This window comes from Lipotes vexillifer, unplaced genomic scaffold (genome assembly GCF_000442215.2).
Source record: "Lipotes vexillifer unplaced genomic scaffold, Lipotes_vexillifer_v1.1 scaffold818, whole genome shotgun sequence".
Classification (NCBI taxonomy): Eukaryota; Metazoa; Chordata; class Mammalia; order Artiodactyla; family Lipotidae; genus Lipotes; species Lipotes vexillifer.
The window spans coordinates 1635090-1662865 of NW_006771890.1; the positions used below are offsets into that span (position 1 = coordinate 1635090).

General features: G+C 40.8%; 1 protein-coding gene across 1 annotated transcript in view; it reads left to right on the forward strand.

Annotated features, from left to right (window-relative positions):
• Nucleotides 1-27776, forward strand: part of CACNA2D3 (calcium voltage-gated channel auxiliary subunit alpha2delta 3) — a gene marked incomplete at its 3' end in the record, with an annotated part of 652765 nt that overhangs the window by 566634 nt on the left and 58355 nt on the right. Inside the window, exon 14 of the mRNA XM_007447233.1 lies at nt 7684-7701. Coding sequence (XP_007447295.1) covers nt 7684-7701 — 18 coding nt within the window. The remainder of the gene's footprint in view (nt 1-7683; nt 7702-27776) is intronic.

Here is a 27776-nt window from a genome sequence, read left to right on the forward strand (position 1 = left end):
TTGCATCTCCCTCCCTCCCACCCTCCCTATCCCACCCCTTCAGGTGGTCACAAAGCACCGAGCCGATATCCCTGTGCCATGCGGATGCTTCCCACTAGCTGTCTACCTTATGTTTGGTAGTGTATATATGTCCATGCCTCTCTCTTGCCCTGTCACAGCTCACCCTTCCCCCTCCCCATATCCTCAAGTCCGTTCTCCAGTAGGTCTGTGTCTTTATTCCTGTCTTACCCCTAGGTTCTTCATGACATTTTTTTCCTTAAGTTCCATATATATGTGTTAGCATACGGTATTTGTCTTTCTCTTTCTGACTTACTTCACTCTGTATGACAGACTCTATGTCTATCCACCTCATTACAAATAGCTCAATTTCATTTCTTTTTATGGCTGAGTAATATTCCATTGTATATATGTGCCACATCTTCTTTATCCATTCATCCGACGATGGGCACTTAGGTTGTTTTCATCTCCTGGCTATTGTAAATAGAGCTGCAATGAACATCTTGCTACACGACACTTTTTGAATTATGGTTTTCTCAGGGCATATGCCCAGTAGTGGGATTGCTGGGTCATATGGTAGTTCTATTTGTAGTTTTTAAAAGAACCTCCATACTGTTCTCCATAGTGGCTGTACCAATTCACATTCCTACCAGCAGTGCAAGAGTGTTCCCTTTTCTCCACACCCTCTCCAGCATTTATTGTTTCTAGATTTTTTGATGATGGCCATTCTGACTGGTGTGAGATGATATCTCATGGTAGTTTTGATTTGCATTTCCCTAATGATTAATGATGTTGAGCATTCTTTCATGTGTTTGTTGGCAGTCTGTACATCTTCTTTGGAGAAATGTCTGTTTAGGTCTTCTGCCCATTTCTGGATTGGGTTGTTTGTTTTTTTGTTATTGAGTTGCATGAGCTGCTTGGAAATTTTAGAGATTAATCCTTTGTCAGTTGCTTCATTTGCAAATATTTTCTCCCATTCTGAGGGTTGTCTTTCGGTCTTGTTTATGGTTTCCTTTGTTGTGCAAAAGCTTTGAAGTTTCATTAGGTCCCATTTCTTTATTTTTCTTTTTATTTCCATTCCTCTAGGAGGTGGGTCAAAAAGGATCTTACTGTGATTTATGTCATAGAGTGTTCTGCCTATGTTTTCCTCTAAGAGTTTGATAGTGTCTGGCCTTACATTTAGGTCTTTAATCCATTTTGACTTTATTTTTGTGTATGGTGTTAGGGAGTGATCTAATGTCATACTTTTACATGTACCTGTCCAGTTTTCCCAGCACCACTTATTGAATAGGCTGTCCTTTCTCCACTGTACATTCCTGCCTCCTTTATCAAAGATAAGGTGACCATATGTGTGTGGGTTTATCTCTGGGCTTTCTATTCTGTTCCATTGATCTATCTTTCTGTTTTTGTGCCAGTACCATACTGTCTTGATTACTGTAGCTTTGTAGTATAGTCTGAAGTCAGGCAGCCTGATTCCTCCAGCTCCGTTTTTCGTTCTCAAGATTCCTTTGGCTATTCAGGGTCTTTGCTGTTTCCATACAAATTGTGAAATTTTTTGTTCTATTTCTGTGAAAAATGCCAGTGGTAGTTTGATAGGGATTGCATTGAATCTGTAGATTGCTTTGGGTAGTAGAGTCATTTTCACAATGTTGATTCTTCCTATCCAAGCACATGGTATATCTCTCCATCTGTTTGTATCATCTTTAATTTCTTTCATCAGTGTCTTATAATTTTCTGCATACAAATCTTTTGTCTCCTTAGGTAGGTTTATTCCTAGATATTTTATTCTTTATGTTGCAATGATAAATGAGAGTGTTTTTTTGATTTCACTTTCAGATTTTTCATCATTAGTGTATAGGAATGCCAGAGATTTCTGTGCATTAATTTTGTACCCTGCTACGTTACTAAATTCATTGATTAGCTTTAGTAGTTTTCAGGTAGCATCTTTAGGATTCTCTCTGTATAGTATCATGTCATCTGCAAACAGTGACAGCTTTACTTCTTCTTTTCCGATTTGGATTCCTTTTATTTCCTTTTCTTCTCTGATTGCTGTGGCTAAAACTTCCAAAACTATGTTGAATAAGACTGGTGAGAGTGGGCACCATTGTCTTGTTCCTGATTTTAGTGAAAATGCTTTCAGTTTTTCGCCATTGAGAACGATGTTGGCTGTGGGTTTGTCATATATGGCCTTTATTATGTTGAGGAAAGTTCCCTCTATGCCTACTTTCTTCAGGGTTTTTATCATAAATGGGTGTTGAATTTTATTGAAAGCTTTCACTGCATCTGAGAAGACCATATGGTTTTTTTCCTTCAACTTGTTAATATGGTATATCACATTGATTGATTTGTGTATATTGAAAAATCCTCGCATTCCTGGAATAAACCCCACTTGATCACGGTGTATGATCCTTTTAATGTGCTGTTGGATTCTGTTTGCTAGTATTTTGTTGAGGATTTTCGCATCTCTGTTCATCAGTGATATTGGCCTGTAGTTTTCTTTCTTTGTGACCTCCTGGTCTGGTTTTGGTATCAGGGTGATGGTGGCCTCGTCGAATGAGTTTGGGAGTGTTCCTCCCTCTGCTATATTTTAGAAGAGTCTGAGAAGGATAGGTGTTAGCTCTTCTCTAAATGTTTGATAAAATTTGCCTGTGAAGCCATCTGGTTCTGGGCTTTTGTTGGAAGATTTTTAATCACAGTTTCAATTTCAGTGCTTGTGATTGGTCTGTTCATATTTTCTGTTTCTTCCTGATTCAGTCTTGGCAGGTTGTGCATTTCTAAGAATTTGTCCATTTCTTCAGATTGTCCATTTTATTGGCATATAGTTGCTTGTAGTGATCTCTCATGATCTTTTGTATTTCTGCAGTGTCAGTTGTTACTTCTCCTTTTTCATTTCTAATTCTATTGATTTGAGTCTTCTCCCTTCTTTTCTTGATGAGTCTGGCTAATGGTTTATCAATTTTGTTTATCTTCTTAAAGAACCAGCTTTTAGTTTTCTTGATCTTTGCTATCGTTTCCTTCATTTCTTTTTCATTTATTTCTGATCCGATCCTTATGATTTCTTTTCTTCTGCTAACTTTGGGGGTTTTTTGTTCTTCTTTCTCTAATTGCTTTATGTACAAGGTTAGGTTGTTTATTCGAGATGTTTCCTCTTTCTTAAGGTAGGATTGTATTGCTATAAACTTCCCTCTTAGAACTGCTTTTGCTGCATCCCGTAGGTTTTGAGTCATTGTGTGCTCATTGTCATTTGTTTTTAGGTATTTTTTGATTTCCTCTTTGATTTATTCAGTGATCACTTTGTTATTAAGTAGTGTATTGTTTAGCCTCCATGTGTTTGTATTTTTTACAGATCTTTTCCTGTAATTGATATCTAGTCCTATAGCGTTGTGGTTGGAAAAGATACTTGATACAATTTCAATTTTCTTAAGTTTACCAAGGCTTGATTTGTGACCCAAGATACGATCTGTCCTGGAGAATGTTCCATAAGCACTTGAGAAAAATGTGTATTCTCTTGTTTTTGGATGGAATGTCCTATAAATATCAATTAAGTCCACCTTGTTTAATGTATCATTTAAAGCTTGTGTTTCCTTATTTATTTTCATTTTGGATGATCTGTCCGTTGGTGAAAGTGGGGTGTTAAAGTCCCTTATTATGAATGTGTTACTGTCGATTTCCCCTTTTATGGCTGTTAGTATTTGCCTTATGTATTGAGATGCTCCTATGTTAGGTGCATAAATATTTACAATTGTTATATCTTCTTGGATCGATCCCTTGATCATTATGTAGTGTCCTTCTTTGTCTCTTTTAATAGTCTTTATTTTAAAGACTATTTTGTCTCATATGAGAATTGCTACTCCAGCTTTCTTTTGGTTTCCATTTGTATGGAATATCTTTTTCCATCCCTCACTTTCAGTCTGTATGTGTCTCAAGGTCTGAAGTGGGTCTTTTGTAGACAGCATATATATGGGTCTTGTTTTTGTATCCATTCAGCCAGTCTGTGTTTTTTGGTGGCAGCATTTAATCCATTTACATTTAAGGTAATTATCGATATGTATGTTCCTATCCCCATTTTCTTAATTGTTTTGGGTTTGTTATTGTAGGTCTTTTCCTTCTCTTGTGTTTCTTGCCTAGAGAAGATCCCTTAGCATTTGTTGTAAAGCTGGTTTGGTGGTGCTGAACTCTCTCAGCTTTTGCTTGTCTGTAAAGGTTTTAATTTCTCCATCAAATCTGAATGAGATCCTTGCTGGGTAGAGTAATCTTGGTTGCAGGTTTTTCTCCTTCATCACTTTCAGTATGTCCTGCCACTCCCTTCTGGCTTGTAGAGTTTCTGCTGAGAGATCAGCTGTTAACCTTATGGGGATTCCCTTGTGTGTTATTTGTTGTTTTTCCCTTGCTGCTTTTAATATGCTTTCTTTGTATTTAGTTTTTGACAGTTTGATTAATATGTGTCTTGGCGTATTTCTCCTTGAATTTATCCTGTATGGGACTCTCTGTGCTTCCTGGACTTGATTAACGATTTCCTTTCCCATCTGCTGAAAGATCAGCTGTTAACTTTATGGGGATTCCCTTGTGTGTTATTTGTTGTTTTTCCCTTGCTGCTTTTAATATGTTTTCTTTGTATTTAATTTGTGTCAGCTTGATTAATATGTGTCTTGGCGTGTTTATCCTTGGATTTATCCTTTATGGGACTCTGCGATTCTTGGACTTGATTAACTATTTCTTGTCCCATATTAGGGAAGTTTTCAACTATAATCTCTTCAAATATTTTCTCAGTCCCTTTCTTTTTCTCTTCTTCTTCTGGAACCCCTATAATCCGAATGTTGGTGCGTTTAATGTTGTCTCAGAGGTCTCTGAGCCTGTCGTCAGTTCTTTTCATTCTTTTTTCTTTACTCTGCTCTGCAGTAGTTATTTCCAGTATTTTATCTTCCACGTCACTTACCCGTTCTGCCTCAGTTATTCTGCTATTGATCCCTTGTATTTTTAATTTCATTTATTGTGTTGTTTATCATTGCTTGTTTCATCTTTAGTTCTTCTAGGTCCTTGTTAAATGTTTCTTGACTTTTGTCTATTCCATTTCCAAGATTTTGGATCATCTTTACTATCATTATTCTGAATTCTTTTTCAGGTAGACTGCCTATTTCCTCTTCATTTGTTAAGTCTGGTGGGTTTTTATCTTGCTCCTTCATCTGCTGTGTGTTTTTCTGTCTTCTCATTTTGCTTATCTTACTGTGTTTGGGGTCTCCATTTTGCAGGCTGCAGGTTCGTAGTTCTTGTTGTTTTTGGTGTCTGTCCCCAGTGGCTAAAGTTGGTTCAGTGGGTTGTGTAGGCTTCCTGGTGGAGGGGACTAGTGCCTGTGTTCTGGTGAATGAAGCTGGATCATTTCTTTCTGGTGGGCAGATCCACGTCTGGTGGTGTGTTTTGGGGTGTCTGTGGACTTATTATGATTTTAGGCAGCCTCTCTGCTAATGGGTGGGGTTGTGTTCCTGTCTTGCTAGTTTTTTGGCATAGGGTGTCCAGCAGTGTAGCTTGCTGGTCGTTGAGTGAAGATGGGTTTTGGTGTTGAGATGGAGATCTCTGGGAGATTTTCGCCGTTTGATATTACGTGGAGCCAGGAGGTCTCTTGTGGACCAGTGTCCTGAAGTTGGTTCTCCCACCTCAGAGGCACAGCACTGACTCCTGGCTGCAGCACCAAGAGCCTTTCATCCACACGGCTCAGAATAAAAGGGAGAAAAAGTAGAAAGAAAGAAAGAGAGAAAGAGAGAGAGAGTGGGGATAAAAGATAAGAAAATAAAGTTATTAAAATAAAAAAATAATTATTAAGAAAAAAAATTTTTTAAGTATTAAAAAAAACGGACAGATAGAATCCTAGGACAAATGGTGAAAGCAAAGTTATACAGACAAAATCTCACACAGAAGCATACACATACACACTCACAAAAAGAGGAAAAGTGGAAAAAATAATAAATCTTGCTCTCAAAGTCCACCTCCTCAATTTGGGATGATTCATTTTCTATTCATGTATTCCACAAATTCAGGGTACATCAAGTTGATTGTGGAGATTTAATCCGCTTATCCTGAGGCTACTGGGAGAGATTTCCCTTTCTCTTCTTTGTTCTCACAGCTCCCAAGGGCTCAGCTTTGGATTTGGCCCCACCTCTGCGTGTAGGTCGCCGGAGGTCGTCTGTTCTTCACTCGGACAGGCCGGGGTTAAAGGAGCCGCTGATTCGGGGGCTCTGGCTCACTCAGGCCGGGGGGAGGGAGGGGCACGGAGTGCGGGGCGAGCCTGCGGCAGCAGAGGCCAGCATGACGTTGCACCAGCCTGAGGCGCGCTGTGCGTTCTCCTGGGGGATTTGTCCCTGGATCCCAGGACCCTGGCAGTGGCGGGCTGCACAGGCTCCCCGGAAGCGGGGTGTGGATAGTGACCTGTGCTCGCACACAGGCTTCTTGGTGGCGGCAGCAGCAGCCTTAGCGTCTCATGCCCGTCTCTGGGGTCCGCGCTATTAGCCGCGGCTCACGCCCGTCTCTGGAGCTCCTTTAAGCAGCGCTCTTAATCCCCTCTCCTCTCGCACCAGGAAACAAAGAGGGAAGAAAAAGTAAAAAGTCTCTTGCCTCTTCGGCAGGTACAGACTTTTTCCCGGACTCCCTCCCGGCTAGCCGTGGTGCACTAGCCCCTTCAGGCTGTGTTCACACCGCTAGTCCTCTCCCTGCGCTCCAAGCCTCAGCTCCCAGCCCCGCCCGCCCCAGAGGTTGAGCAGCCAAGCCTCTCGGGCTGGTGAGTGCTGGTCGGCACCGATCCTCTGAGCGGGGATCTCTCCGCTTTGCTGTCCACACCCTTGTGGGTGCGCTGTCCTCCGAGGCTCCGAAGCTCCCCCACTCCACCACCCGCAGTCTCCGCCCACGAAGGGGCTTGTAGTGTGTGGAAACCGTTCCTCCTTCACGGCTCCCTCCCACTGGTGCAGGTCCCGTCCCTATTCTTTTCTCTCTGTTTATTCTTTTTTTCTTTTGCCCTACCCGGGTACGTGGGGAGTTTCTTGCCTTTTGGGAGGTCTGAGGTCTTCTGCCAGCGTTCAGTAGGTGTTGTGTAGGAGCTGTTCCACGTATAGATGTATTTCTGATGTATCTGTGGGGAGGAAGGTGATCTCCGCGTCTTACTCTTCCGCCATCTTTCCCCTCTCTCGGCATGTGCGATCTTTTTTGCTGTGCGCAGGCTCTTCGTTGTGGTGCACGGGCTTCTCTCTAGTTGTGGTGTTTGGGTTTTCTCTTCTGTAGTTGTGTGCAGACTCCAGGGCGCGTGGGCTCTGTAATTGTGGCACACAGATTCCAGAGCACATGGGCTCTGTAGTTTGCAGCACACGGGTTCTAGTTGAGGTGCGCAAGCTCAGTAGTTGTGGCGCGCGGGCTTAGGCGGGCTTAGTTGCCCCTCAGCATGTGGGATCTTAGTTCCCTGACCAGGGATCAAACCCGAGTCCCTTGCACTGTAAAGCAGATTCTTTACCACTGGACCACCAGGGAAGTCCCAGCACCATAGCTTTATATGGGGAAGTGACTTGGCTTTAGTTTTTATTTTCCTCTTTTTCTCCCCATTTTGGTCTTTCCATTTGCCAATGACAGCCAAATGAAGTTTTACAGTTAATCTTAACTTCTTATATAATGATTGTTTTTTCTTCTTTTTTCCCCCTTATTTTTCAGCTCCCTCAGGCACAAAAGGTAAACTCTTTTCCATCACATTCCAGTCATCCTCGGAACTCACGAATTGTGCATGCCTCCATGGTCTTGTGCATTCGGCACTGTTCATGACCAGTGAAATGGTTTTCCTCTTAGGACTTCAGGAGCCTGAAGTTGGGCAGGAACAGAAAGGCCAACAGACTTAGCTGACTACTAGCCCCTTGCCAACTTAGTCCCAACAGAGAGCCGTATGGTGGCCAGTGGTTTGGGGATGAATCTGTGCCCAACCATTTTGCTAAGAATTCTCAAATAATAGGTCAAGCGTAAGTTTGGCACATTCCTTCAAACATAGCATTCCAGATCTTCCCTGGGATACTTTCCTGGGGAGACAGGTAATATGAATAATTAATTAAGCCCAGTAACCATGTTTAGATTCTGGGCTCTTAATCCAAATCCCTGAAACTCACCTTGGGTTTCATTAATTGCAAACTCAATAGCTGCTTTGCTTGTCTCAACACCCATACCACTCAGCATTAAAGCAGAGTTCTTGCCAATGGTCAGACCCTTTCACTGGTCCTCTTTATCTGTCTGAGATGATCTGGTGCCACCATCTAGAATGTTCTCTGTCCAGAAAGATTACATGTGGTTGCAGTTCTGACTTTGCTGTGTCATTCCCATGGCATGTCACTGCATCCTAAGGACAGTTATGGCAGAAAACATGTCACGTGATGCCTGCTGCATTGTTCTTGTGTATTTCACAAACATAAGCAAGATTTTCAGAAGATAGAGTAATTTCTGAGGCCCAGATGTTAGTTGGTTTCATTTCAAGAGTTGAGGTAGGGCACCACCCTGAAATTTAAGCAGTACCTCCTAAGCCCTCCAAATCAGAGATGATTTGGTTTTTTCTCACTAAGAGAGATATCACAACTGTTATACAGAAGACAGTCTGTTCAGACCATATGGGCAACCAGAGGCCCAGAAATCATTACACAATTACTCAAATATATTTGAGATATTTAAACAAGGCAAGACATGCTAGTGTGTGACTTGGCTTGTGTTAATGTTTGATTACACTTCAGTGCCATCACAAAAGGACTGAACACTTCATTAAAAGTTAAAGTATTTGAGTAGAGCAACAGCTTCCAGGGTAAATATATGTTCAAAATTCCTCATTATCTGGAAGGCTCGGCATCTTTGATAGGTCATGCTTGCTTAATTGCCCACATTTGAAGTTTCTTTGCAACGTGACTTAAACTCAGTGCCTAAAAATGGACTGGCCTCAACTTACTAGTATTTATTCATCAAATTTCCACTGATCCGTAGACAAAAGCGTTTGCTTGTAAAGGTTTCCTCATGAATTTGAGGTGCCATCAGCCATGGAGTTTAAAACAAAGTTCAAAACAAACCAACTCAGAATATGGTAAGAACAAATGTTGCTGGGCCATATGATTCTTCAATAGCACTTAGCTCATCACACTCTTTTCTTCTATCATCATATCTTATCTTGACTCACATCACATGCCCTGAAAAGTGAAGCTTATTATTATGATTATTGAAAGTTCGGTAGTGAGGAAGATGCTCCAGGGGCTTTTCTTGTGTCCCAAAGATATCTGACTGCCCAGCAGATTTGTTCTGCAACCCTAGATGACAAAGAATAACCCTGCCTCCCATTCCTCACTATGGCTACAAATGGTCTTCTGTTATAATAGAGAAAGGTATTTACCTTAAACAAAAAATTAAGAGCCGTGTGTGAAATGATTTCAGAATTCTTTGGATAGTTTCTGGGAAATTCAGCTCTTTGGAGAAGGAGTTTGACTATAAACCTCGGGTATCTGGGCTGGAAGATGAGGAGGGTTGAGGAGAAACACATTGCTGATTGAAGGCTCTCTCCCTCAGGACCACTAGTCTCAACTGTTGATGTATGAGCATCCCTACCCCTCATGTTCCTTCCCTTCTCCTCCCCAATGTTACCAAAGGCTTTTGATAGAAGGTTAAGGTTCTTACAATCGTCAGTTCCCCTCAAATATATTGTCTTGCTGCTTGACCAGCAAAAGAAGATGGTAGGTTCCATTCTAGCCTTTATCTGTTTGTGACCATGAGCAAGTCACTTAACGTCTCTAAGTCACTTAACCTCTCGTTATTCAACAAGAACGAGAGGCTAACTTTGTAGTTTTGTCATGAGAGTTATTTCTCTTACTTGCACCTACCACGGAGCCTGACATATGCTGAAACTCACAAAATTTAGAGTTCCTATTACCATTTGCTCAGCTTGGCCCCCAGTGCTTTAGAGCAGATGAAGAGTGCAGTCAGACGTGATGTGGTGGTCTGGGACCTCCATAGTGTTTTGTGGTCCTGACTCAAGCCTAATGAATAATCAGCACATGTCAAAAGAGCCTAGAAGGAATGTGATGCTTCTCTTGGTTCATTAAAAACTCTGTGTATCACCTGCCTGTACCTCCTACATGGAGTCAGAAAGAAATGAAAACTGGACTTGAAATCCCAACAAAGCGAAGTCTTTCAGAAACAATTGTTTTGAGAGATTTCTTCCCAAAGCCTTTGACATTACCCATAGATTTCACCCATCCATGGCCATGATTATAATGAGTCCCTTCCAAACCCAAGAGTTTGTTGTTCTGGGGGTAAAAGGGAGGTAGCTCCAGCTGCTCTGTCTTTGGCCAGCTTTTCACATGAGGTCATGAGTGCATACATTGCACCATATGGTGTCTGCATTTGTGCTATGTTTTTGTTGGAATCTCTCTTTGTATCATCTGCAACTGTTTTCTCTATAAATATTTTAAATAGTTATGTCTCTGTAAACATGCTTATTTTAATCTCTTGGCTGATCTACAACTAAAAATGTCCCATTTGGGTATCCCTCTTATGTGTAGTAGTCATTAATGATTGTTGTCTATAAATTATCATTTTCGTGATGCTAATAATTTGAGGGTTTTCCAAAACTTCTCTTCTAGTCCTTTTGGCTATTTTCTAGAACAATGGTTTGCAAAAAAAAAAAAAAAAAAGTTTTGTTTTCCCTGTGATTCTTAAGCACCTCTGAGAGAATTTCTAGATTCTATAAATTTCAACCCTTAATACAAAATAAGGGTAGTACTAACTGGTTATACACTTGACCAATAAATATTTTCACCAAATACATAGGCAGTGTCCTGAATCTTGGTTAAAAAAAACATGTAGCAATACAGACCTTATGCCTTCAGGCCATCACAAAACTCTTCTTTTTAGTGAAAATTGAACCACTTTCTCCATTGCATTGATTGTTCTTGAGTTCAACAATGAAGAGAGGTCCATATGTAAGAAAGGTTTGCCTTTTTTCCCTTATATGGTACTTGACTTCTACAAAAATGGCTGGGAGATTCCATTTTATAATAATAACAGAATTACCCAAAGCCTTTGCAAATGTATGTTCAGTAGTCTCAAAAATAGTCCAGTTTTCATATTACATATTCATCCATGTAGGTTCTGTCTATAGGAACTAAACATCAGTTATTCACTGTGTGATTAATCACTATAGCATGGAGCCTTGAATACTTAAAGGAAAAAGTACTCTTCGGGGTATTCCAAATTTGGCTGTTCACATGGTTAACTTTTCCACACACAGGTTTTCCCCTCCTCTTCATTTTGTGCTGTCTTCAAACAGCTTTGGAATTTGTCAAAGACAGTGTCTTGAAAGTTTTGAAGGTACTCTGTGTCTTGCCTGGCACTATATTAGTTAATATCAGCCTGAAAATTCTGAGCAGGCATAAGCACTTTTCTCAAAACCATAGTTAAAGAAAACCACATCTCTAATCCTGTTTGGAACAGCAGTTGATGGATTCAGGGCTGCACAGTATGGCAAACCGATCCCTGTTTAATAGCCAGACCGTGTGTTTTGTTTCCTGTTAGGAATAGCTTAACTTGCCTTCTTGAACAAACACAGCAGGGCTTGAGATCTGTTGTTCTATGCCTGCTGTGATATTCTGTGCTGCTTAACTTGTATGAGGACTCAGGAGTGCATAAATTAGCTTCTTAAAAGAGTGTCGATTTTGGGGTTTTCTTTCAGGATGGAACTGTTTTATTAATTTCTCCCCCTAAGTGTCAATGGGATCCTGAATCCATTTGCATTTTCTTTGTTTCCTTGTTTATATTATATTTAGGAGGAATAAATGGAAGCAGTCATTTATCTAAAGACTTTTCTTTTTTTTTCTTTTTCTTTAGGTATAGACTCATGCAAGCAGAATTCGGCCAGCTCTTATCTCACTGTAATCAGATTTCAGCAATTGTGGGGCATCATTTATCATTCCTTGTCTCTTTTAACTTCTGCACTTTGAAATGTTGACTTGTCATTGAAAACAGAAATTTGAAAGTTTGCAAAGCTGCTGATTTCAGAGAACTGTAGGTCTAGTGATTTTAGTGTTTCATTACAGTTATATAACCAGCTAAATCGATGCAAATGAAGTGCAAAATGGAGAGGTGATAACTATTTACGTTTGGATCTGGTTTATGACTCATTTGCTTTTACCTTGACTGGCTTTCTGTCTAAATTATTATATTTTGTTTTGATACTCCTGTTTTCTTCCTCATCATTTACTGTTTGTTTGTTTGTTTCATATATATATATATATATATATATATATAATTTTTTTTTTTTTTTGCGGTACGCGGGCCTCTCACTGTTGCGGCCTCTCCCGTTGCAGAGCACAGGCTCCGGACGTGCAGGCTCAGCGGCCATGGCTCACGGGCCCAGCCGCTCTGCGGCATGTGGGATCCTCCCGGACCAGGGCACAAACCCATGTCCCCTGCATCGGCAGGCGGACTCTCAACCACTACACCACTGGGGAAGCCCTCATTTACTGTTATAGGAACACATACAGACATCTTTTATATGCGTTCCCAAGCTGGGGCTGTTAAGATTGACTATCCTCAGAGTCCGAAAGAAGATAACTACATCTTAAATTAGTAGATTTATTTTGTGAATAAGGCAAGGGAAATAGAAAGCGGAGCAAGTCCAGGCACTTTAGTTCCCCCCATGGTCAGTGTGATGGATTCTGTGGAAATCTGAGTTACAACATATTTTTCCACCATAATGATCACAGAACCAAACATTTTATTCTTTGCAGTAGTTCCATATGAGTGTACCTGTGGCATTCCAGACAAGCTGCCCTGCTGCTGAGAAAGGAGGTGAACTTTACAAGGTTCACAGCCATGTGAATCTTAGCCAGTCCCTTTCCCATTGGCCCTGTTCAACTGTGTGTTTGAGACCGTAAATAAATGAATGCAAGACCCTCAGATTCAAAGCGTATGGCTTCCTGATGGCAGGATGACCAACAGAACAGTGCAGAGGGGCTCTGGCTGAAGCCGCATGTGGGCTGATGGGGTACCAGGGAGCTCCATTTTGGAAGCAGGATGCTATTTGCATTTCTTATTTAAGAGAAAAAATTTGTTAATTTTAATCAACCTCATAATGTGTGTCTACTTGTGTATCTGGAAAAAAATGTTCAATTTGTACCCATTTTAATATATATTTGAATTTTTGTAGCATTATGTACTGTTTTATTTTTCTTTTTTTTGTGGTACGCGGGCCTCTCACTGTTGTGGCCTCTCCCGTTGCGGAGCACAGGCTCCGGAGGCACAGGCTCAGCGGCCATGGCTCATGGGCCTAGCCGCTCCATGGCATGCGGGATCTTCCCAGAGTGGGGCACGAACCCGCGTCCCCTGCATCGGCAGGAGGACTGTCAACCACTGTGCCACAAGGGAAGCCCCCGTACTATTTTATAATAAGGAAAATAGCAAGGTGACAACTGAGAAGTTCATGAGCAGCACTTGCCAAGGCCCACCCATGATGAATGCTTAACTCAGCAAAATAGTACTGATAATGCTTAAAAGAGACACATTTGATACCAATAAAGCAGAAATGGTTTTGAAACACTGGTATAATGTGTTCTTGGAAAAAAAAAGGCTAGACATTGTAAAGTCAAAAACTAAGAATTGATTTAAAAATCCCTAATATATCAATGCTTTCTAGTCCCAGACTTACTTTCTAGTGTCTTAGAAATTTAAAATCTTCTTTCAGAAAATTCTCATTTAGTTAAGATATGTGAATGTCTTCTCTACTATTTATTTAAATTAAGCACAACTATAAAATATGACTCTCTTGAGGTGTTAAAACAATACAAACTCTACTCATAACATTGCTAAAATGAAATTGCCTTTTCTTTTGAAAGTCAAAAAAAATCTAAATAAAAACAGTGGAATTTTAAAACTTAAATTGTTCTTACCTCTCCCCAGCCCCCATCCTCACAAAAGAAATTTATATACCCTTCTTCCTTCTGTATAGAAGGGAAGGCAGAGGATTGAGAAAAGTTCTTTCAAAAAGCCCAATGAATGGGGATATTGTGGCATTAATGTCAGCATAACCCATATTAAGCCTGGGACAGTCTTGGAGAGGGTATTACAGGACACCTGATGTTCTGATTTCCTTGCTTCTAGATGCAATTCTGTAGGTCATTCTTATTGATCCTCAGGCAATATTGAATTCAAAGAACTGGATTGCTATTTTGAGGTCCCCTCTGTATTTACTGATAGATTTAGAACACCTGTGTCCATCACTTGACATACTAGATGTGTTTCCTGAAAAAGCAGTATATGAATCTACAGTTTATTGGTCAAGACCCTGGAAAAGAGTACCGTTTAAAGGACAGCTGCATGAAATAGCTTAATGAAGTAAAGAATAAGCGACTGGCTTCCGTGGTGGCGCAGTGGTTGAGAGTCCGCCTGCCAATGCAGGGGACACGGGTTCGTGCCCCGGTCCGGGAGGATCCCACATGCCACGGAGCGGCTGGGCCTGTGAACCATGGCCGCTGAGCCTGCGCGTCCGGAGCCTGTGCTCCGCAACGGGAGAGGCAGCAACAGGGAGAGGCCTGTGTACCACCAAAAAAAAAAAAAAAAAAAAAGAATTAAGCAACCTAGAATGTGTGAACTTGAGCCAGAAGTACAATTTTTTCTGACTGTGTTATTATGTTTCCACTAGCTCAAAGGAGAGAGGGAGAGAGAATACACAATGAACAACATTTCAACACAGGACTAAGCAAAATCAATATAATTCAGTGACTAATTTGAAAACTAAATCTGTCAAACTAATTTGAAAACTAAATCTCTGTCAAAATATAAGTCAAATCTATATGAAATCAATGGCAAATAACCATCAGTGATATTTTTTTTCCGGTACGCGGGCCTCTCACTGTTGCGGCCTCTCCCGTTGTGGAGCACAGGCTCCGGACGCGCAGGCTCAGTGGCCATGGCTCATGGGCCCAGCCGCTCTGCGGCATATGGGATCTTCCCGGACCGGGGTACGAACCCGTGTCCCCTGCATCAGCAGGCAGACTTTCAACCACTGCGCCACCAGGGAAGGCCAACTGTCAGTGTTTTTAATCTGACTATATAGGTTCTCAGAGGAGGGAATTTGCTGAGTGGCAGATGTAGTGGGTAACTCTCATGAATTACTCAAGAGAAAACATACGCTTGCACTATATACTCATAGGCATTGCCTTTCCTTTCTTCACTTATTTTGGCATAATTTTTTTTGATACAAACAATTCTAATTTTCATCAACAGAATTTGTCTACTTTTATTGTTTCTGCACATTAAAATTGGTCTGCCTTTTCATTTTTTTGTACTAAAGCCATGTATTTGTTGATCTGGTCATAGCTCAACTGCCTGATCTTTTTTCCAGTCACATTATTCCCAGGTCAGACCCCCAATTAATGGATATATATTGATTACAAACCCAGATGTAGCCCGGTTCCATGAGAACTGGAGGGATGTCTCTGTGCAAGCTTCCAGGCATCACATGCCAAAGGATTCAACTGAAATGACCCTCTGGGGCAAACTGGAGCAGTTGTGTAATCGTGTACAGCAATAATACTGAGAAGTCCAAAAGCAGAAAGTTAGATGTTTATCCCTTCAGATTAACTGGAAGGGTTTTGGAAAACCTAGCCTAGTTTCATGAGGTAGAAAAATGTCAGGCAAAGGGCTAATGCCATGGTATGGACTTTCTTTTTCCAGAAATGACTCATGGAATTGAACCACTTGCTGAATCATGAGCCCTGTGTGCTTGGATTGGACCCATCCATGTCTGCCCAGGCCTGGGACACATTAGATGATTTGGCCGGGTGCTTCTGAAGCATCTGTCCTTTCTTTTCTGACCTCCTTCCTCTCCAACAATTTCCTTCCCAATGTGCATCCTTCCCAACCTTCTTTAATATTTGCAATTACCACCACCCCCAACTGCTTTCTAAAGCATATTGTCTATATCATGGAATAAAGGAGAAGTATTTTTTTATTTTGTGTATGTAATTTGAATGCAGAGATGGATGAAATTCAAATTTGGTAGAGCAGTGGATGGATTTCAGAGAAGCTTAGCCTAGAATGGTCTTTATGAGAACAGCTGCACTTGTTGGGTGTGTCAGGCACTGTATTAGATGCTTTGCATCTACAATTCTATTTACTCCTCCCCAGAACTCTTGGAGATATTCCTATTTTAGGGATGCTTTGCTTGGTTGCCTCTTTTACTTCATTCCAAGATCCTTAAGGCAAAACATGACATTTGTCTTTGTACCCCTAAAACAGGAGGCTGAGGGCAAAATGATTTGGACAGGAGCTCTAGTGTCAGGTTGGCCAAGGCTCAACCCCGCGCCCTGCTGCTCTCTGTGACCTAGAGCAAGGTACTTTGCTCCTTTATCTTTAATTGATTCATCTGTAAGATGGGTGTAGACATTTTACAGGGTTAAATTTAAAGCCATATAGATGTTAAATGTTTAAAGCAATATTTGGTAATAGCAAAACATGTTTGGAAATAGAATATGGCTGAGTGGATGGGTGGATGGATAGATGGAAGAATGAATGAATGGAAGGATGGATAAATACAAATGACTCAAGAAGTGTGAGTAACCTGTTCAGGAATAATTCAGGTCTCTTTGCTTCTGTAGCTCATTTCTTCTCTCTGTTCTGCTTTCCAAGGAAATCGTAGTGTTCAACTAAGCAGTTTTTTTTTTAAGTCCTTTTCCTTTACCTCTTTGACATCATAAACCTTTTGCCCCTCTCAGCAGCAGCTGCACATAGGTACCAGCCTCCCAGGCCCTCGTTACAGTCTAAAGTTTGACCTCACTGGCACAGGCAAGATACACAAAGAAAGGTACTAAGAGAAGGAGCCAAGAGCAGGCAGAGGATGCACAACATAAAATGGACAGTGGTAGCCCCGGAGTCTTGTCCAGATTCTGGTACCAATTCTCTGTGACTCCTCTTCCTCTCTGAGCCTCATTTATAAAGTAAATAAAAGGACAGGATTAGAATAAATTCATTCAAGGAACATTTGCTGAGTGCTTCTTATGTACCAGGCTCTGTGCTAAATGCTATGGATAAAAGGAGGAACCATTCCCACTTCTGCCCTTGGAGTTCACAGGCTCTACAGAATCCCCAGCTTTTCTTCCAGCCACAGTGTTCAGTGACTTAGCTGTATTAACAGTTTGCACAAATTTGGTCCTAGATTGTATCATAGGTTGTAGAGTAAATATGATTATCTTTGTAGTGAAGTTTGAGAACATCTGGTTCCCATTTCCAGTTTGTTAGGGAAGGTTTTATGGAGGAAGCAGCATTTCAGGGGGTCTTTAAACAAGGGAAAGGTTTTGTCCCAGGGCCCCAAAGCCCTGACTGTTGGCAGTGTTTTCAGGCATCTATTTGGGAGGCGTCTAAACCATAGTTTGTGAAAATAGAAATCTTTGGCCACAATGGGGGGTCAGTTATGTGTCATAGCTGATCATGAATATTGGCCAAAATCCAGTGCCCCATAATAATTCCTATTGTCCTTATTTTGGGGCATTCCTGAAGTAAGCATGTTGTACACTAATAAAGCAGTTCCCTAAGACAACTTTCAGATATGTTAATCTGTAATATTCACTCGTCCATGGGTTTGCTTATATATGTGTCGCTGGTCAAAGACAGCATCCTCCCTCTGTCTAGATATTTACCCACAAAATGTATTACCTTCTTAATGACTTAGATCTTTGAAACACTGGGAGAAAAAGAAACAACATAAAAATTTTCCTGAATAATAACAACTTTATTAGAAGAAAGTTATTTTGAGATTCTCATCCAGATGATCTAACATTATCTAGCATTATCATTCACAAAGTTGTCTTTAGGTTGTTAAAAAGAGAGAGAACACACAAATACAACAATTTAGTTCATAAAAGATGCAGTTAAAGTTCAAAGAGGGAAATCTGATTACTTTTATATTTAGACAACCTAAAATACAGTGAATCTCATAAGAATTCAGGATTTCCAAATCTCAGATGCAAGTAATAATGATTCAATAAAAAGAGGAAAAGTTTTGTCTAAAAGCAAAGTGTCATTTATGTAGCATTCTCAAGGACTGAGTGATGACACTTTACCAAGACAGTCAAATGCAAAGCAAGGGAGAAATGTTACTGGGAAGGTTTACTTCTTCTTTATTATTCTTATTCTCTACTGCTACTTTCTTTTTTTTATAAATTTATTTTATTTATTTATTTTTGGCTGTGTTGGGTCTTTGTTGGTGCACGTGGGCTTTCTCTAGTTGCGGCGAGCCAGGGCTACTCTTCGTTGAGGTGTGCGGGCTTCTCACTGCAGTGGCTTCTCTTGTTGCGGAGCACGGGTTCTCGGTGCGCGGGCTTCGGTAGTTGTGGCACTCAGGCTCAGTAGTTGTGGCTCACGGTCTCTAGAGTGCAGGCTCAGTAGTTGTGGCGCACGGGCTTAGTTGCTCCGTGGCATGTGGGATCTTCCTGGACCAGGGCTCAAACCCATGTCCCCTGCATTGGCAGGTGGATTCTTAACCACTGTGCCACCAAGGAAGTCCCTCCACTGCTACTTTCTTAATGCTTTAAATTATTCAAGGTTCAGGCATCTTGAAAAAATATTGAAAAATGCCAGTACAAAGTGGGAATCTAAACAATGGTTGGTGTTCTTAATTTGTCTAGATTTTAAAAAGGAAAGCAGCTCATCTGAGTAGTATCATAAAAGACAGGTAATTCATATTGCTTACATTGAAAGAATCAACTCCTCAATTAAAAATAATAGCACCTGCTTTTTCTAAATATCTTGTTATGAAGAATGTCCAAAATACTGATAATCAAATATAATATGTTTAACCCAGAATATAAAATTAATCTGTAATATTCACTCGTCCATGGGTTTGCTTATATATGTGTCGCTGGTCAAAGACAGCATCCTCCCTCTGTCTAGATATTTACCCACAAAATGTATTACCTTCTTAATGACTTAGATCTTTGAAACACTGGGAGAAAAAGAAACAACATAAAAATTTTCCTGAATAATAACAACTTTATTAGAAGAAAGTTATTTTGAGATTCTCATCCAGATGATCTAACATTATCTAGCATTATCATTCACAAAGTTGTCTTTAGGTTGTTAAAAAGAGAGAGAACACACAAATACAACAATTTAGTTCATAAAAGATGCAGTTAAAGTTCAAAGAGGGAAATCTGATTACTTTTATATTTAGACAACCTAAAATACAGTGAATCTCATAAGAATTCAGGATTTCCAAATCTCAGATGCAAGTAATAATGATTCAATAAAAAGAGGAAAAGTTTTGTCTAAAAGCAAAGTGTCATTTATGTAGCATTCTCAAGGACTGAGTGATGACACTTTACCAAGACAGTCAAATGCAAAGCAAGGGAGAAATGTTACTGGGAAGGTTTACTTCTTCTTTATTATTCTTATTCTCTACTGCTACTTTCTTTTTTTTATAAATTTATTTTATTTATTTATTTTTGGCTGTGTTGGGTCTTTGTTGGTGCACGTGGGCTTTCTCTAGTTGCGGCGAGCCAGGGCTACTCTTCGTTGAGGTGTGCGGGCTTCTCACTGCAGTGGCTTCTCTTGTTGCGGAGCACGGGTTCTCGGTGCGCGGGCTTCGGTAGTTGTGGCACTCAGGCTCAGTAGTTGTGGCTCACGGTCTCTAGAGTGCAGGCTCAGTAGTTGTGGCGCACGGGCTTAGTTGCTCCGTGGCATGTGGGATCTTCCTGGACCAGGGCTCAAACCCATGTCCCCTGCATTGGCAGGTGGATTCTTAACCACTGTGCCACCAAGGAAGTCCCTCCACTGCTACTTTCTTAATGCTTTAAATTATTCAAGGTTCAGGCATCTTGAAAAAATATTGAAAAATGCCAGTACAAAGTGGGAATCTAAACAATGGTTGGTGTTCTTAATTTGTCTAGATTTTAAAAAGGAAAGCAGCTCATCTGAGTAGTATCATAAAAGACAGGTAATTCATATTGCTTACATTGAAAGAATCAACTCCTCAATTAAAAATAATAGCACCTGCTTTTTCTAAATATCTTGTTATGAAGAATGTCCAAAATACTGATAATCAAATATAATATGTTTAACCCAGAATATAAAAACTTTATTCTGATAGCAATTCCATGTCAAAGTGTTACCATGGTTTGTTTAAAGGACTTTTTGATCTTTATGCAAAAGGGGATTTTAAAAATAGGATGGACCAGGGCTCGAACCCGTGTCCTCTGCATTAGCAGGCAAACTCTCAACCACTGCGCCACCAGGGAAGCCCCTGGGTGGTTTTATTTATAAAATGTTTTCTTTAAGTGAGAATTTATGGGATGTTCTTATTATTAAAATTTTCAATCATACAGAAAAGAGACAAATTTTTTAAAAAACACTTAATCAAATACACACACACACACACACACACACACACACACACACACACACACACGAACACACACACAGCCAACAGTGATTTAGGAATCTTTTGGTTTTATCACCGAAGCAAGCTATTCTTGCTTTCCCTTCTCATTTCAAAATGACTTCTTACATTATTGAGAAAATGAATTTTTAAATGTGCCTGTGTATGTAAATCCTCTCATTTACAACTAGCCACTATTGAAACAGCCAGCAAATTTCATGATCATCACTAATGGCTGTGGCAGTCTAAGTAATGTGAGAGTAAAATTCACAGCTAGAGTCAGATAATGTTAACATTAGCCAAGCAGACAATGTTGATACTGTGCTCCCTCTTCAGGCATAAAATGCACCAATAGGATTTAGTTTCCATGTCTCAGTGGGTCTCACCTGTGTTCTACCTCTGAAGTGTGTCTATATGTGTCTCCAGAGAAAAGGTCCTTCTGCATATACGCAGTACAAAAAGTTAAAACAGATCATTGAGTATGGTTCTTACTACATTCTTGCCCTGATACTTTTGTTCAATATTGAGGATAAGGGATGTTGTAATGGTAGAAGGAGAGGGAGATTTGGGGGAGGGGAAGTAGGCGGGCATTGAAAAGGAGTAGATACAGAGCACTGTTTTTGACCTGGGAATAGGTGGGAAGCTCCAGGGATCTTTTCTGTGTCTTTTCTGTGTGTGTGACCAGGGCGTGGGGGTGGGGGTGGTGGTGATCTCTACGAAGCCACATACTCTGCGCATGCCCTCTTTTCTTGATCTGTGTTTCCCTACTGTTCTCCTTAGTGCTGTCTCACCAACTAATTTGTACAGAGTGTTATTCTGATGACTTTCTACTCTCCAGTTCTCCCCTCACCATGGAGTGTGAAAACTGGAGAATATGGGTGTTATCTGTCCCACCCACATTGCCCCTCATCATGTGTTAGCCAGAGAATGGGGGATTCCGAGGTCATTTGTAAACTTGAGCTCATGTAGAAAGGAGAGAATGCCAAGGAGTTGGCTTCCCTTCTGTTAAATCTGTGTTTGAGAAAGTAGGTGTGAAGGAACTCCCCTTTTCCTGCATGCCCTCATCACATTCTCAGATCCTGAATGCTTTATAGAAACAGTGGTTCTCCTTTCAAAATGTTTCATCTGATATTTAAAGATGTACACAGGTGCATCTTTCCACCAAAGGTTATTGACTGAAGGAATAGTTGATATCGCCTATCTGTGTTTGAGTTCAGTGGGGAACTTAGTGACATTGGTTACAGTTTAAATACATTTATACTGGTAAGGCCCATACTCTGGAAATGGCTTATCACCCAGGACCTTGTGTCTGCAATTCACCCTGACTGCCTCTAGATGGTGGTAGTGTCTTTTCCTGGAGTGCAATTTAGTGTTCATACTAGGTGTTGGAAGGAAGACAGAAGAAATGCAGCTGTGTACTCACAAATTACATAAACATATATAAAATATTTATGTATTATGTAATATATTTATATGATATACTCTATTAATGTAGTCAATATGCTGATCAACTTTAATAAGAAAAGAAAAACATACATAGGAGGGCCAAAGTATAGAAGAAATATGATATTTGCGGAGAGTTAGTGAGTTGGCCTTTGTTCTTGGCTTAGAACCATTCTCTTCCTAAGCTGAGTTCCCCATTTGTGCACAACCTTCTCATTGAGTCCCAGCCTCCAGGGCTGAGCACATCTGGCAGGAGGCTCTGCTGAAAACCGCCTGGCAGCCCTCAAACGGGCTTCCAAGCCTGCTGCCCTTAACTTGCTCAGATGCCTCCTCAGGGCCAGGAGTCCTGCTTGCCTCCTTTCTCTGGGCTTGGCACTCACCACCAGGGGCCTCCAGCTGTAGAATAAACAGAGCATTCTGCCACTGGCCCTGGCAAACTTCCTCTGATTGGAGATGTGAAAGAAGGCAACATAGTAGATGTCCTCCAAAAGTCACAAATCCAATCCATGTTCATTTGGGCAAAGAGAAAAAACTTATTGCCTCAACTAACCCAATAGAAGAAAGCATGGATGGAGTTGATCTTAGGGATGAAGGCATTCAGGACTGGTACCTTCCCTCCCTCTCCCCGTTCCTCCCTCCTTCTCCTTCTGCTTTTCCCTCATCACACACACTCTCTCTCACAGTCTCTCATCTCTCCTCGTCTCTCTGGGCTGACTTTATTTTCTCAATTGTGTCTCTGAGGAGGGGACATAGCTGTCAGGCTTACATTCCTAAAACCACACACAAAAGAGTGTAGAGTTTTTCCTATTTGCTCCAGATGGAAAAAAGGAAAAATCCCCAAATAGCCCATTTTGAATCCTGTGTCTAATTAATAAACCAGTCATTGTGACCTGGGCAGAGTTTGTGTGTGTGTGTGTGTGTGTGTGTGTGTGTGTGTGTGTGTGTGTGTAGTGCTGTGGTTGGCACAGCCTGGGTTGGATTCCCAGCCACACGTGCAGGTTGGGAGAGGTTAACTGTCAAGAAAACCTTGTGAATGGAAGAGGTGAAGAAGATTTCCTTAAAGGAAGGGGTTGATATTTGCAAAAAGAAGGAAAAGAAAAGTGCCGGGCAATTTTTTAAAAAGGTCTCCCCTGCGTTGTTCCATTTGTAAATATTTTTAAGTATAAAGTAAGTGTTGAAATTGCTGTGCGGCAGGGAACTTGCTCCTAGTGTTGTTAAACTGGTTTTCAGAAAGCTTCTGGATTTGTCCTATAAGCCCTGAAAGATATCAGTAAATGCTGGACATTTTTATTTCAGTTAAGGCTGGTCATAAAGAAGACAGCCTTCTGCTCACGTGTAGAGAGCCAGTGTACCCGCCCCAGCCAGCTCTTCCCCATTTGCCTCATTAGCTTTCCTGTCCCCACTAAGACCTATGTCTTATTCCCGGTTATCTTCCCAGCACATGGCATGGAACTTGGCACATAGCTGATGCTCAAGGAATGTTAATCAAGGGAATCAATGAATAATAATGACTAGACCTGCAACAAAATTGATAGAACACAAATCTGGTTCTGTTATCCTATCTGGGGCCACACCCTAGAGCTGCCTGCATTGAGCTAGTGCCATTGGTGGGAAACTAATCAAGCATTAGGAGGAGAGGCCTGGCATCACTGCATGTACCTCACAAATGCATATTCATATGACCCACATGCATGATTAACTTGGGAAGCTGACAGGAAGCAGCCAATCTGTTGAGCAAGTTTGTGTTTTATAAACCAGATGTTTGGTATTATTATTCATCATTTCCTTTGATACCAGAATGGTCTCCATTATGTAGCATAGGAAATGAAGGATATGGAATAATATACACTTATTATACAACAGAACACCACAACCAAGCATTTCAGAGGCCTGTTCAAAGCCTGGGCAAGTATAATTGAATGGCAGTTCATTTTAGGATTCCCACTTGGATTTAAGTTAATGGGATTTTGCCCAGATGGACCATCGTGACCCCTACTCTCCCACTCCTACCGTTGGAAAATGAATGTTGACTCTATGTCTGCGTTTTTCTTGGAAGCCATGTCTATGAATCGTAAGCAGTGCTCTTGCCTCAGTGGCTACTACAGGTTAGGGGGCCACAGGAAAGCAGGGACCCCCTAGTGTAGTGCGGGGACAGAGGGTGTCTGGCTGTGGTTTGCTGCATAACTCCTGCTTGGTGGTCTTAAAAAAAAAAACCCAAAACCTTTTGCCACCAGCTGCTATTTCCTGTGGCAGGAGTACAGAATGCCTTTCAATCGTAAAGTGCTTACTGTGCAAATTAACTTTCAATTTGATGTTCACTCTCCACAAAATGTTTAAGATTCACAGGACCCAGACCCAGTGGAAAGTGGGAAAGATGGAGCTGGCGGGTGCAGAAGAGCATCTTCATGTTGTGCAAGTGATATTTCCAGAGTGCTGCCAGCCCTCATGGCCATACTGATGAGCTGGTATAACATCAGAAAGGCTACAGGTTAGGGTTCTGGAGAAGCCAGTACAAATCTGGGCCAGAATTGTCCCTGAAAGAGGGACATGTGAGCTCATAACAGTGGCTAGACTGAGATCACTGCATTTCCCTTGTTTACCTGGGGCTGGTTTAAACTGAGTGGTTTCTGTACAAATGTAATATTATGGGTTTTTTGAAAATTTTAAGTAACGATGCAGTAATTATATTTGGAATTAGCCCCTGAGTGAAGTTGTTACTATTTTCTGGCCTTAATATTTGGAAGTTAGTTTCCCATGATCTTGTATTTATACCAGGACAAGTACCAGTGATTTATAACTGATTTTTACTGTTTGCAGGAAAAAAGCTTCATTTCTCATTATTGTCAATGGTATGTTTTGATTTTATCCGTGATACATGTTGGCATTGCTTGGAATTTTGATTTGAGTTGCAAAGTGGAAGTTGCCCAGGGTTATGGATCAGCTCAACTCAGTTTTCTTTGTAGCATTAAGGATTAATCAAGGAGTCAGAATATGGGAAGATTTGATTCTGAGGGAGATGTTTATTGTGGGTTGGTTCTGCCTTTGAAAATGGCCTTGCATGCCCCCATTGATGGCCATAGTATACTTTAAGTATTTTTAGCAAGGTGTTGGAACCATGGCTCCACAAACTGTTACATACCAGTTGGTTTGGTTCCTGGCAACAATAACTGTTAGCATTATCTCATAGTTAATATTATTTGGTTCTTAATATGATACATCAAGTTTGTTTATTTTTACTAACACCAAAATTAGGCTGTCCCAAATAATAGATTACATGTTTACAATGTGTATTACTCAGGATTCTCCAGAGAAAGAGAATCATATGAGATATATATGTATTTTTTTTCTTAAATGTAAGGTAAGTATACACACACCCACAGACATACACACACACAGAAGGAGGGAGGGAGAGAGAGAGAGATTTATTTTAAGCAATTGCCTCACATGAATGTGGGGGGCTGATGCATCTGAAAAACCGTAAGGCAGGTTGGTAGGATGGAAATTCCAGCAGGATGGGATTTTACAGTCTTGGGTCTGAAGGCAGTCTGGAAGCAGAATTTCTTCTTCCTTGGGGAACCTTTTTTTCTCTTAAGGCCTTGAACTGATTGGATAAAACACACCCAGATTATGTAGGATAATCTGCTTTATCAAAGTCTACTTATTTTTTATTGAAATATAGTTGACATGTAACATTATCTTAGTTTCAGATGTGCTACATAGTGATTTGCAAACATTATGAAATGATCATCACTATGTCTAGTAACCATCTGTCCCTGTACAAATTATGATGTTACTGACCATATTCCTTATGTTGTGTATTATATCCCCGTGGCTTATTTATTTTATAGCTGGAGGTTTGTATCTCTTCAGCCCCTTCACCTATTTTGCTCCCACCTGCCCCCCACTCTGGCAACCATCTGTTTGTTCTGTTTCTGTGAGTCTGTTTTTATTTTATTTTGTTTGTTTTGTTTTTTAGATTCTACATATAAGTGAGATAATACTTATAAGTGAGATCATTTGTCTTTCTCTGACTTATTTCACTTAATATAATACTCTCTAGATCCATGTTGTCACAAATGGCAAGATTTTTTTTATGGCTGACTAATATTCCATTGTGTGTATATATCACATCTTCTTTATTCATTCATCTCTCAATGGACAGTGAATTTGCTTTCATATCTTGGCTATTGTAAATAACATTGCAATGAACATTGGTGTGCATATCTCTTTTCGAATTAGTATTTTTATTTTCTTCCGATAATTACCCAGAAGTGAAATTGCTGGATCATATGGCAGTTCTATTGTTATTTATTTATTTATTTATTGGCTGTGCTACGTGGCTTGTGGGATCTTCGTTCCCAGATCAGGGACTGTACCTGAGCCCTCATCAGTGAAAGCATGGAGTCCTAACCACTGGACCACTAGGGAATTCCTGGCAGTTCTATTTTTAATTTTTTGATGAGCCTCCATACTGTTTTTCACAATGGCTGCACCAACTTACAATCCCAACAGTGCACAAGGGTTTCCTTTTCTTTACATCCTCACCAATACTTGTTATTTGTTATCTTTTTGATAATAACCATTCACTAACAAGGATGAGGTGATATATCATTGTGGTTTTGATTTACATTTCTGTAATAGCGATGCTGAGCATCTTTTCATGTGCCTGTTGTCCATCTGCTTGTCTAATTTGGGAAAACATCTATTCAGGTCCTGTGCCCATTCTTCAGTCTGGTTGTTTGTTTATTTGATGTTGAGTGTATGTGTTATTTGTGTATTTTTGGAAATTAACGCCTCATCAGATATGTAATTTGCAAGTATGTCCTCCCATTCAGTAGGCTGCCTTTTCTTTTTTGTTGATAGCTTTTTTTGCTCTGCAAAAGCTTTTCAGTTTGATGAGTCCCATTTGTTTATTTTTGCTTTTGTTTTTCTTTCCTGAGGAAACACATCCAAAAAACTTGCTAAGACCAATGTCAAAAACCATACTGCCTGTTTTTTTTCTAGGAGTTTTATGATTTCAGGTCTTACATTTAAGTCTTTAACTCATTTTTAGTCTACTTTTGTATATGATGTGAGACTGTCCAGTTTGATTCTTTTGCATGTAGCTGTCCAGTTTCCCTAAGACCATTTATTGAAAAGGCTGTCTTTTCCCCATTGTATATTCTTGCCTCCTTTGTCATAGATTAATTGCCCATATAATTATTCATATAATGAACCCATATAAGTGTGGGTTCATTTCTGGGCTCTCTATTCTGTTCCATTGATCTATGTGCCTTTTTTTGTGTGCCAGTACCGTAATGTTTTCATGACTGTACCTTTTGTAGTATAGTTTGAAACGAGGGAGCATGATCCCTCCAGCTCTATCCCTGCATGTGGCTCTCTGCACAGCCCCAAGGTGCTCAGCGTGGTACCAGCCCACTGTTGGGTGGGGCTGGGTCCCTGTTGCTCTAGGCTAGAGGGAGGATTCCAAAATGGGGCTTGCCAGTGCCAGTGTTGTTGTGGAACAAGCTCCTGAAACTGGTTGCTGCCAGCATCTCTATCTGCAGGGGGAGTCCCAGTTGCCTCCTGCCTCTCCAGGAAGCTCTCCAAGGTCAGCAAATGGGTCCGACCTAGGCTTCTTTTAAACTACTGCCTCTGTGCTGGGACTTGGAAAGTGTGAGATTTTGCAAGCACTCTTTAGGAGCAGAGCCTCCATGTCCTGTCACTCTATGGCTCCCCTAAACATAAGCCCTGCTGGTTTTCAAAACCAGACATTCTGGGGTCTTGTCTTCCCAGTGTAGGATCCCTGGGATGAGGAGCCTGATGTGGAGCTCAGACCACTCGCTCCTTGGAGAGGACCTCTACGATTGTGATATTCCTCCTCTTTGTAGGTTGCTGACCTGGAGGTATGGGTCTTGACTTTACCACGTCTCCGCTCTTC